General features: G+C 37.0%; 2 protein-coding genes and 1 pseudogene across 2 annotated transcripts; 2 read left to right on the top strand and 1 right to left on the bottom strand.

Annotated features, from left to right (window-relative positions):
• Positions 1 to 1,672: 1,672 nt before the first annotated feature.
• LOC120158248 lies at positions 1,673 to 4,232 on the top strand (annotated as a pseudogene).
• Positions 4,233 to 5,161: 929 nt separating this feature from the next.
• LOC120158250 (desumoylating isopeptidase 1-like) lies at positions 5,162 to 12,121 on the bottom strand. The gene is made up of 5 exons (XM_039169137.1): positions 12,000 to 12,121; positions 11,433 to 11,526; positions 11,123 to 11,220; positions 6,130 to 6,446; positions 5,162 to 5,758 (listed from the first exon to the last, which is right to left on the bottom strand). Exons 2-5 carry the CDS (start codon positions 11,439 to 11,441, stop codon positions 5,352 to 5,354), a joined length of 831 nt encoding a protein of 276 aa, XP_039025068.1. The 5' UTR covers positions 11,442 to 11,526; positions 12,000 to 12,121; the 3' UTR covers positions 5,162 to 5,351.
• On the top strand, positions 8,221 to 10,312 carry LOC120158245 (pumilio homolog 24-like). Its single transcript, XM_039169135.1, has one exon. It carries the CDS (start codon positions 8,243 to 8,245, stop codon positions 10,310 to 10,312), a length of 2,070 nt encoding a protein of 689 aa, XP_039025066.1. The 5' UTR covers positions 8,221 to 8,242.
• Positions 12,122 to 12,139: the final 18 nt, after the last annotated feature.

Genomic DNA, 12,139 nt, shown 5'->3' with positions numbered 1-12,139 from the left:
GAAACCCTAGTAACTTGTCTCAACCTAGCCTCTAGCACCCTTTTCCATAGCTTCATGGTATGGCTGAGTAGTTTAATACCTCTGTAGTTGCCACAACTTTGGGGATCTCCTTTATTCTTAAAGATTGGTATCACCGTAGACTCTCTCCACTCCTCTGGCATCTTGGCAGTCTCTATAATAATATTAAAGATGTTGGTCAACCACTTAACTCCCTCTTCTCCTAGGGCCAACCACACAGTGATAGGAATTTGATCTGGACCGACAGCTTTGTCCCTCCCCATTTTTCTAAGAGCCATTTTGACTTCCTCAAACCCAATCCTACTTGTAGGGCAGTCATTGGTTGTAGTATGATGGTCGGCTGACCCATCAACGATACTATCTCTACAGGGAGAGGCACCGTCATTAAATAAGCCAAAGAAATAACTACCCAAACCCTCTTAATATCATGATCTTTCACTAAAAGAACACCATTGTTGTCCTTAATAAACCTAATGCTACCTATATCATTTTTCCTATTCTCCCTGGATTTTGCAAGTCTGAAGATGTCATTTTGTCCTTCCTTGGTGTCTAATCTCTTGTACATTTCCTCGTATGCCTTATCCTTTACTTTAGCATTCGTTTTCTTGGCTTCCCGCTTTGCTTCCTTATATCTTTGTTTAGCTCTCGATCTTTCTTCGTCGTCATTGCATTGTAGAAACTCCTTAAAGCAAGTTTGTTTTATCTTCTTCACCTTTAACGAGTATCGCTGAACACCAATAATGATGAACACTGTTGAGCATTATTAATATAATTTATAAAAATTTAAAATTCTAAATGACTCAACGTATAATTATGAATTAATTAAAAATTTAAAGGTAAATTATTTAAATAAAATATTAATTACATTATTTCCATAATTTTTTAACAATAAAAAATTATAATTTATCTTTAAAAAATTATTTAATTTTTTAAAAAATATGGAAAATAATGTAATTAATATTTTATTTTAAATAATTTTTTAAATTTTAACTAATTTATAATTATACATTCAATCCTTTATAATTTTAAAATTTTATAAATTAAATTAATAGTATTTAGCGTAACAGAATTTCTCTAAAAATATATTGTATTTACAATAAAAATATCTAATTTAAACGTTAAAAAATTAATTTAAACTGACAGAAGATAAAAGAACAAACAAACGAGAATATGGGTGAATTTGAAGATATTCATACCAGCTCATTATTTGACTTTTTGTAATAAAGATTCGATCAACAAACCAATCGAAGTCGAGAGAGATCGAGGGAGGAGAGTGAAAAATCTTAGATCGGGCCATAAACGGCTGATAAATTGGGCCATAAGATACCCATTTTGGTCCTTGACATCAATCGTTATTCTTCTATTGAGCTGAATCTGCAAAACATTTCAGAATCAGAGCCAGAAGGAATACAACAAAATCTCAAGATATAAACATTCGAGGCAGGTAACTTTTCTGCGCATCTTATTTGTTGGGGTTATCAGTATTTTTCGTGTTTTAATTGATTACATTTGGTTTACTTGTAATCTTTATTTATAATTTTCCGGCATTATTGAATAATCCACTGTTTGCTTATTTTTCTTCTTTCTTTCGAGCAAGCTTCAAATTTTGATGTGAATTATTGATTTATGATATTGATATCTGGATACTACATTTGTATTGAGTTTCTTCCTTAATGGGAATTCTAGAATTTGAAGTTCGTTGGTCGGCATGCCATGTTTTGATCCTTATGGGATGATTGTGACTTTGAGAGCTAGTCTGATTAATAAATGGCTTCGAAAGAAATGAAAAGTGAAGCTTGGAGATGGGGTTTAGGTTTGCTTTACATATTTGCTGTTGCCGCTATATGGATAGCTGCTAGTTTTGTGGTACAGTCTGTTGTTGATGCAGGTGTTTCTCCATTTCTTATAACATAAATTTGCAATTCATTATTCGTTGTTTATATTCCCTTGGTCGAAATTGGGCGGTATCTAGAAGATAATTGTGGAAGTTTATTGTTCCGAAGAAATTCAAGAAGCAGCCCTTTAGAAGAGTTGAGAGAATCGGAGCAAGCTATCCTTCTTGGAGAGGGCTGTTTAGGTTCAAGAGCAGATGGACCAAGTCAATTCTCACTTGCGGAAGAGGGGGAAATTATTCACGAGATCTTGGATGGTTCGCTGTGTGAAAACGCTTCCGATGAGCTTACTACGACTTTGTCTAATCAAGGTGAGGTTGCCAATGTTGGCTTAGATGCAAAAGGGCGATGGACACGTACTAGAGTGGCTAAAGTTAGCCTGTCAATATGCCCATTTTGGTTTCTGGGGCAACTGGCTTTCAATCTCTCATTGAAGTACACAACTGTAACGGTATGCATAATGCATATTTGCAATGATTGCATAATTTCAGATTCTACACATGTTCTTTTTCAGATATATCAGATAATTTACTTCCCTTTGTTGTCTGCAGTCCAACGCCGTCTTGAGCAGTGCGTCAAGTATTTTCACATTTTTGGTCTCTTTGGCATTCTTGGGTGAGAAGTTCAGTTGGATAAAGCTTGTAAGTGTCCTCCTTTGCATGACAGGAACCATTATTGTCAGCTTGGGGGACTCACACAACAACAAGAATTTAAGAATAATTGCTTCAAATCCTGTTCTTGGAGACGCTCTGGCTCTTGTCGCAGCAGCTCTGTATGCTGTATATGTTACACTTATTCGTAAAAAGTTACCTGATAATGACAAAAAGAGTGGCTGTGCGAGCATGGCACAATTCCTGGGATTTCTAGGGCTTTTCAACGTATTATTATCCCTTCCTTTTGCTCTTATACTCCATTTCACCAAGCTAGAGTCTCTCAACACACTATCCTGGAAGCAGTTTGGCCTGATTATAGGAAAAGGTTTGTATTTTATTTTGGGTTGCAGTTACTTTCTCCTCTTAACTGATGAAATTATTAAATTTATCTACCTAATATGTTGGGCTTTAATAAAACAAAAGGTGCATGACTAAATGCATTAGCACATATAGGTGACATTTTTGGTTGGTGTTTGTTTTCTAGAATATATTTCACCTTTTTAAAGTGCCTTATCATATTTGCTTTTGTCGTCATCCGTCCTTTTGAGAACCTCTTTATGAAATTATCCCTTTCAAACTTGTCCTTTAAAAGTTATATGGGAGCTAATGGATTTTGGAGCATTTGTTGCATGAAAAGATGCACTTGACTTGCACAACTGTTTGAAAAATTTATTGGATACAGAACTGCTTGTGCATGAACAGCTGGAGTCTAGATTCTCAATCGCAATGTTGACGTGGTTTTGTGCATAAATAATATGCAAGTTACAAAGGAATATTGTCCAAGTCCTGAGTTAGATAATATCTATACAAAGGGGAATTGGCTTTACATGCTTGAATTGAATTGTTGCTTCAAGTCTTTATTCATTTTCGAAATAAGCATATTTGGAAAGAGAAGCATAAATGCGGTTGTATGTTGTATCGATACTTTGCCATAATCTTGTTTTCTTCCAAGAATTCCTGATTGCACAACATCACCGGAAACTACAGATGTTGCAGACACCGTCATGTATGAATTTAGATCTCAGAGGTGGTTTGATGGATCATATCATTTCATTTCCTTGATGAAGTGATAGAATTTTTCATTTTACCACCATTTTCAATGCGTTCTCCTAGCACGTGAACTTTGTTTTTGTGCTATGAACTCCAGTTTTATTGTATCCTTCTCTCTGACACAATTTTCATACCTGATATCATCTCTTACTTCATCATGCATAGGCTTGTTGGACAATGTGCTGAGTGATTATTTATGGGCAAAAGCTGTTCTTCTTACCACGACAACAGTAGCAACAGCTGGTCTTGCTATCCAAGTGCCATTGGCGGCAATTGTTGATACGATAATCGGCAATGATCCCCATCTCATGGATTACGTGGGAGCTGCGGCCGTGATGATCGGTTTTGCGGGAATCAACATCCCTTCTGATGTTTTTTGTAGAGCTAAAGAAGGTACCGATGAATTAAAGAATGTAAACATTAGTTTAACCAATCAGGAGCATACAGCATTACCTCGGGAAGAAACAATTTGACTAACATGTTATGAAGTTTAGTTCTATTGAGCATATAATGTTTTCAGGTTGAAGTTTGAATCTGTACTATTCTATCGATTTAGTCCCTCTCTATTCAATTTTTAATGAATTTAGTCCTTATATGTTTTGATAAAAGCAAAATTTAGTGACAATGGGCAGTTGTATTAAGATTCCACCTTAAATTTGGATGATGTGATTCTATAGAGTAGCTGATATGTTTAATCTTTTACCCACAATATCATGTTTATTTTAATTGAGAAGTAATTAACATTTTGGTACGTTTTTGTTTAAAAACATTTTTTTTTGTATTTGTTATGCTACTTTAAATTTTCTGATGTAACATGTAACTTAGGCAAATTACTAATACGGAATACAGGTGGAAAGCCAAGCAAGTCAAATAAAAGACCTGCAGGCCGAAGGCAGCGTTTTGAGGGGATAGAGGGAGTCTGGCCCCCAAAACTGGAAAATTAGTATAAATGGGGGGAAACGACTACGTTTTGTAGTTTATCACCTAAAGAATTCTATCCCTTTGATATCATCTAAGAGTAAATGTGAAAGTTCATACCTTCTATATTTTTATCAAAATAACATCGCCAAAAACTATTTCCAATTTAACACCACTTTTTTTTACTATTATTTCTAAACATTTTTTACTTAGAGATAAGAATGAAAATTTTACTCGAACTCGTAACTTAAAGAAAAAAAAAGATTTCCCTATATAAATTATTAGTTTTTAATTTTTATAAAAATGAGTAATTTTATTTTCAAGAAAAAAAAAAGATTTCACTATATAAATTATTAGTTTTTATTTTTTATAAAAATGAGTAATTTTATTTTCATTAAAATACTTCACTCGGCATTTTAAATTTAATAATTGTATCTCAAGTTTAAACCAAAAAATGATCGTAAATCCTTGCATTAGAATTGACAAATATGGATGGACTCCGATTCAATAAAATTTATAAAATATTTTGATTTATTCCAATCAAGTCCATATTGCTGAAGGCGGATACAGTTGAATACTAGGGGATTCATAGCGTGAAAGCCACCCTCAAAAAGGAAGGCTACTGGCTCATCGCAACCACATTCCGATAGTTAAATTTAAATTTGGAAAGATTCAAATCATTTTCTTAATGAAGTCGAATCATTATTATAACATTATTTCAATTCTTTGTCGGACGTCCGAATCCAAACTTCCAAGGTAGATGGCTGCACCTGCAAAGAAAGAGAAGAAAACAAAGTTTTTCTCCCCGTCTTTCCTGCTTCTAACTCTGTGGCATGGCAACATTCAAATGCCCGTATTTCTGCATCACTTTTCTAGTCGCTAGTGCTGCTGCCTCACTAGCTCGCAAAGTTCCGGTGGCCATAATGGCGGCAAATTCACGTGTTATCTCCTCTTGGACCTTGGTCCGTGCATCTCCAAGAGGGTCTGCTGCAGCTCCACCAGCCCCAGTCGGTTTAGAAGGTGGTGTTGGCTTGACTTCCTTGTATTTCGGCTGCTCCCCAGCCTTCGCCTTATTCTCAACCTCTTTTTTCTGTGTAGTATTAGATGACCCGTTCACTTTGGCAGTTGTGAACCGAGATGACTGACCAGATACAGAAGGGGTAAATTGGGGAACTTGAGGAACAGCGCCAGCTCTCAAGGTTGTCTCCAAATTTTGTATCATGGGCACTGTAGAAAAATGGGTAGAGTATAAGTATAATTCCAAAAAACATTTACTTTGGCCATGGAAAGAAAGAAAGCATCTACCTAACAAAATGGATCACATTCATCAAGGGATGAAATTAAATTTTATTTTATCAAGCATGTTATTTTGATAATTTACATGCAAGACGAAAAGAAAATTATTGGAAATAACAAATCACTATTTTTGGATTGAAAGTACTAGTTAGGCTAATCATGCACTATAAAAATGCTAAAACACATTAATCCACTATAATTAACATGAAATAGGTTAATGGAGATGTCCCTACAGCATATCTGCCACAGACTTCATCAGACAAATACAATGAAGTAAAATTTAAGGGCAGATAATAACTTACTTAAAAGTGCACCCATGGGACTGCTCATTACTTCATTAGGCAGCTGCAAGATGTAGTCTGGAATGCCGGAACCGACTAGAAATTGGGCAACCTCATTGCTGAAGTTGTTGCAATTGTGGGTGAGCAAACTGTAGGTCTCAGCTGTGTAACGAGGACTAATCTCCTGCAAATACATCTCAAACACATCCTCAGGCACATGAGTGACTCCTAAATCAATGACTCTAATCGGTTTCCCGTATGGTGTTGTCCCAACAGGAGCATGTTGTATTCCTCCACCAAAATAGTATTCCTTACCATAAACCACAACTCCAGTGTGCCTATCAAGCAAACAAAAATGAATAAACCTAACTCAGCAAATGCGTATCAAGCAATGCAACTGTAAACCCCATTCCATTTCCATGTATACAATGGGAGGAAGAAGACTTGATGCGACAAAAAGAAGTAGAATAACTACAACTAAAAGAAGGGATGGAGCATAGATAACCATCACAAATAAGTTTCCAGCATGGATTAACATAATGTGAGAACAACCTCAAATGAATAACAATAACATTCACCAATAAGGCCCAACATACCCAGTATTGAAACAAAGACGCAGCAGATTACGAGTCAAAATCAGATAAAGCTGACATGTTCTACAGCCACTAAGGATAGGAAACAACTTGCTTATCTGTGTAGGTTGTTATATTCAGTACAACAGGGACTGCCAACTGTAGGGTAACTAGGGGTACACTGTAATTATATAAACCATGTACTAGAGGAGGAGATGGCATGCTTTTGATTGAATGAATTCTAAGCTTCTTGAATCTTTTCTTTTCTCTCCTTACTCTTAATTCTCTCAATTCTTCGTCTAATTTCTTCTCTAATCTCCTAGGGACATAACAATTGGTATTCAGAGCCATCATTTCTTGGCAGCTTAAAGCAAAGAACCAACCATGGTAAAACTCCTAATCTTTCTTCAATCCAACATCAAATTGCAGAACTTACAACTTTGGTGACTCAAGTAACGGATGGCACAGAACCTCCTAAATGGTGGCAGCAGCAGGACAGTCGATTGAGTATGTTGGAATCCAAAATGACGTCGCAGCAGAGAGATGTGGAGCACATTTTCCAATTGCTGACTGGTAAAAAGTGTGAGGAAAATCATGATGATTCCCAGGTGTTCGATAAATTGCCAACACCAAAGGTAGATGTACCAGTGCAGCAGAGCTACCTATGGTACAGTTCAAGCAGTGGTAATTTTGATTCCCAAGCATTTGGTGCATATGTATTCCGGCCTAACAGCTCATCTCTAATCGTTGTTTCACGATCAGTACCATTGAGGATCACTCCTGGACCCTTAGTTGATGAAGTTTACCAACAGTTTAATGAATGGATCTACCAGGTCACCAGACTCTACAAAGACAAAGAGCATACTGAATTCGAATTCACTATTGGTCCGATTTCCACGGATGACATTGTCGGCAAAGAGATAATTACTCGGCTGACAGCAAAAATGACCACAAACAAGGTGTTTCATATTGATTCTAATGGGAGGAATAAACTTGTAGAAGATGATGACCCTTACAAGTTTAGATTATTGCTAATGGGAATCAATCTTAAAAATGCGCGAGTGGGCAGTGGTTTTGTTGCTGTGGAGATTCCATATTATCTTGATGAAGCCACAGGATGGGGTTTGGAAGTCTCTGAGCTTAAGAAACAACTTGAGATTTCTAGGTACAAAGGCAACACTGTTAGGGCCTTGGTTGTAATAAATCCAGGCAAACCAACAGGACAGGTTCTTACTGAGGAAAATCAGAAGACAATTGTGGAGTTCTACAAGCAAGAGGGTCTTGTTCTGCTGGAAGATGAGGTTTACCAGAAAAAAATTTATGTACCTGAAAAGAAATTCCACTATTTCAAGAAGGTTTTGCGGTCCATGGGTTATAGCGAGAAGGACATATCCTTAGTATCTTTTCAGTCAGTCTCTAAAGGTTATTATGGAGAGTGTAAAAAAAGGGGTGGCTACATGGAGGTAACTGGGTTCGGTGCAGATGTCAGGGAGCAAATTTATAAAGTGGCAATTGTCAATCTGTATTCCAATATCTCTGGTCAAATTCTTGTTAGTCTTGTTATGAGTCCACCTAAGGTTGGAGATGAATCCTATGAATCATACAGTACTGAAGGAGATAGAGCTCTAGAGCTAAAAGCTTCAATGGCGGCCAAGAATCAACAAACGCGAAAACCCAAGCAGAGAAAGCAAATTTCAAGCTCAAACACTGACCGAGATTGCTCGAAATCGAAGAAACCGAAGCTACTTGCTTCAATCCAATCAAAAACCCCTTCAAACAAGCCGTTAATAAAACCTTTCAACCCATCGAAACAAAAACACGAACACCCAAGTCATTCAAAGTTTAAGAAGCAGGATTACGGGAGTGAAAATAAAGAGCTTTCTAAGAGAGAGCGTCGAATCCAAGCAAAGGAATTGGCAGCAGCTAGAAAGACGAAGAGGAAACCACATTATACTCTTGAACAAGAGCTTGCATCTCTAGGGGAAAAGATGAGACTTCGGAATATTGCTAAAAAAGACAAATCAAAGCTGATAACTGAAGCTCTGCAAAAGATGAAGGGAAAGATTCCAGAAATAACTGGTTCTCATGTTTCGTCTCGTGTTCTGCAGACCTGTGTTAAACATTGCTCGCAAACAGAAAGGGATGCTGTATTTTCTGAGCTTCAGCCACACCTTCTCACCCTTTCGTGCAATGCCTGTGCGGTGCATCTTGTGAAGAAAATGTTAGATGCGGCATCTAATAAGCAGCTGGTGGGGGTTATCTCAACTCTCCGTGGGCACGTTGCTTCGCTTCTTCGTCACAGGGTTGGATCTGTAGTTGTTGAGCATGCATATCAACTTGGAAATGCCTCTCAAAAACAAGAGCTTCTGATGGAATTATATTCTTTCGAGCTTCATCTGTTTAAAAACTTTGCATCCATAAAAGAAAGCAGGTTAATAGATGTAATATCGAAGTTGGGCCTGCAGAAATCTTCTGTTTTGCGACACATGAGTTCGGTGATTCAACCAATCCTTGAAAAAGGAATAGTGGATCACTCGATTATATACAGGGTATTAGTAGAGTATTTGAACACAGCTGATCATTCCTCTGTTGCGGATATAATTCAACAACTGTCTGGTCCACTCCTAGTTCGTATGATCCATAACCGGGATGGATCTAAGATTGGGATGCTCTGCGTTAAGCATGGAAGTGCTAAGGAAAGAAAGAAAATCATCAAAGGAATGAAAGGACATATAAGCAAGATAACACATGATCAATGTGGGTGCATGGTACTCGTTGGCATTGTTTCAATGGTTGATGACACGAAGCTTCTAACAAAGTTCATCATCCGTGAGCTCCAAGAAACATTGAAAGAGCTTGCTTTGGACAAGAGTGGAAGGCGCTTGTTGTTGCAGTTGCTTCATCCAAATTGTTCACGCTATTTAAATTTCGATGGTCTGGCCTTTCTGAATTTATCTGTTCTGTCGCTCACTGCTAAGAATGATTACGAAGTCGGATCTGAGAAAATTTCAAGGGATAAAGAATCTAATAAGAAGGCAGCTAAGAGTGATATTCCTGAAGAGAACATTGATGAAGAACCTACAACGGAGACAGCTACAAGTGATCCTGATATGACAGAAACCGAGTCTGGTAAAAGTGACATTCCCAAAGAGAGCCTTTGCTCAGCTGAAGGTGGGAAGAAGGATCCTTCATTAAGGAGGAGAGAGTTGCTAGTCAAGAGTGGGCTCGCTGAGAATCTTGTTGATGTTTGCATTGAGGACTCAAGAGAATTGCTTACTTCAAATTTTGGCAAAGAAATAATTTTTGAGGTTGCAATGGGTGGTTCTGATGGAATTCTCCGCCCAACACTGGATAAAAGTGTATTTAACCTCAAGAAGCACAATCAGGCTATCACTCAATTGTTGCTGCAGTGGACAAACTTGAGGCCAAAAAACATCACTGTGGAAAACTATATTGTGCTTAAAGCGCTAATCCCAGGTTTTGATCCTTGGGGACAAGGATCCTTTCATGGAGGGGGTATTGTCATGCACAAAGGAGAAGAGATAAGAATCGGAGCAAGAGAATTGGGGAAATCAGATAGGGTTAGGGATTTGGAATTGGGAATGAACCTGACATGTTCTACAGCCCACTAAGGATAGGAAACAACTTGCTTATCTGTGTAGGTTGTTATATTCAGTACAACAGGGACTTCCAACTGTAGGGTAATTAGGGGTACACTGTAATTATATAAACCATGTACTAGAGGAGGAGATGGCATGCTTTTGATTGAATGAATTCTAAGCTTCTTGAATCTTTTCTTTTCTCTCCTTACTCTTAATTCTCTCAATTCTTCGTCTAATTTCTTCTCTAATCTCCTAGGGTCATAACAGCATGTTGTATTCCTCCACCAAAATAGTATTCCTTACCATAAACCACAACTCCAGTGTGCCTATCAAGCAAACAAAAATGAATAAACCTAACTCAGCAAATGCGTATCAAGCAATGCAACTATAAACCCCATTCCATTTCCATGTATACAATGGGAGGAAGAAGACTTGATGCGACAAAAAGAAGTAGAATAACTACAACTAAAAGAAGGGATGGAGCATAGATAACCATCACAAATAAGTTTCCAGCATGGATTAACATAATGTGAGAACAACCTCAAATGAATAACAATAACATTCACCAATAAGGCCCAACATACCCAGTATTGAAACAAAGACGCAGCAGATTATGAGTCAAAATCAGATAAAGCTGACTGTCTGGCTCAAAGAAACAAAACTGGTAAAAACGCAAAACTACCAACACAATCCTACAAATGAAATATACTTAAGAAAATTTTCTTAATGAATACTTAAAATGTAAGATACATGATAATAAACATACTTAAGAAAATTTTAGACTTCAATAAAAAATCTCACATCAAGAAACAATCTTTCCCCTTAAAACTAAATGCTTACCATATTCCCTCAATAGCCTTCCCTAACAAGGTCGTTGAAAGCTGCCGAGCAAGTCCTTGGCTCAAGTCGTACACATTCAAGGTAACATTATAGCTCTTCTGTCATCAATTCAAAGTCCCAATAAGATCACAGATAGTCTTCGATGCAAACATTTACCAACTAAATAAAATTTTTGTAAAGCATACTAAAAAAACAGGTGCAAAAGCAAAATCCTGGGAAAGCATACTAACAGAACAGTGCAAAAATGCAAAGAAAATATAACAAAGCAAAGAATCAACAAAAGTTGAAACAAATGAGGAGAATTAGTTACCTCAGCCATGCCTGCAGGTCACGCTATTAACGCTCTTGCTAGGAAAGAAAGGGGAAAGAATTATTGCACCTCTAATGGAACCGACGCAGATGACCTGTCCAAACAGATCAGGGAGACAGAATTTACAAGCAAAAATTATCATCAAATGAAAGAATTTTACTTCACAAGGCTTTCCATTTATAAAAACTTTAACTGCCTCTTTAACCAGATCCCAATACATTCAATCGGGTTAACAACGGCAATATCTTGTATTTATCTTTTAAAATATCAGAATTTCAAACCTAAAATAGCTAATTACCCATATGATCACACATCATAAATCAAAAGCCCAGGACTTTCACTCGAGATAACTCATGGACTTATAATTCTCAATTATTGGAGATCACAAAATCAAAATTTTACCGCTTTTTAAAATCACACGATCTAGAGAGAGGCAAAATCGAATCGGAAGAAACACGAAACATATATAATTAAATAATTTGGTTTTAACCCAAAAACACAACTATCAAAATGAATAAGCATTTAAAATTTCAAACTATTTTGGGAATGACCGTACGGTTTGCGAACCTGAGAGGAAAGGGCGAAATCGCGGAATTATTGTTCCTCTTTTTTCTTTAAGCCCTTTGTGTGAAAACGAAAACTAGACGTGGGAGTTGTTTAAGTATAGTTGGGCGGTCGGGTTATTCGGGTTTGGGCCCCCGATATTT

Source organism: Hibiscus syriacus, unplaced genomic scaffold (genome assembly GCF_006381635.1).
Source record: "Hibiscus syriacus cultivar Baekdansim isolate YM2019G1 unplaced genomic scaffold, ASM638163v2 tig00111309_pilon, whole genome shotgun sequence".
Classification (NCBI taxonomy): Eukaryota; Viridiplantae; Streptophyta; class Magnoliopsida; order Malvales; family Malvaceae; genus Hibiscus; species Hibiscus syriacus.
The sequence above is the reverse complement of the archived record's forward strand: the minus strand, read 5'-3'. Positions and strand labels throughout refer to the sequence as shown.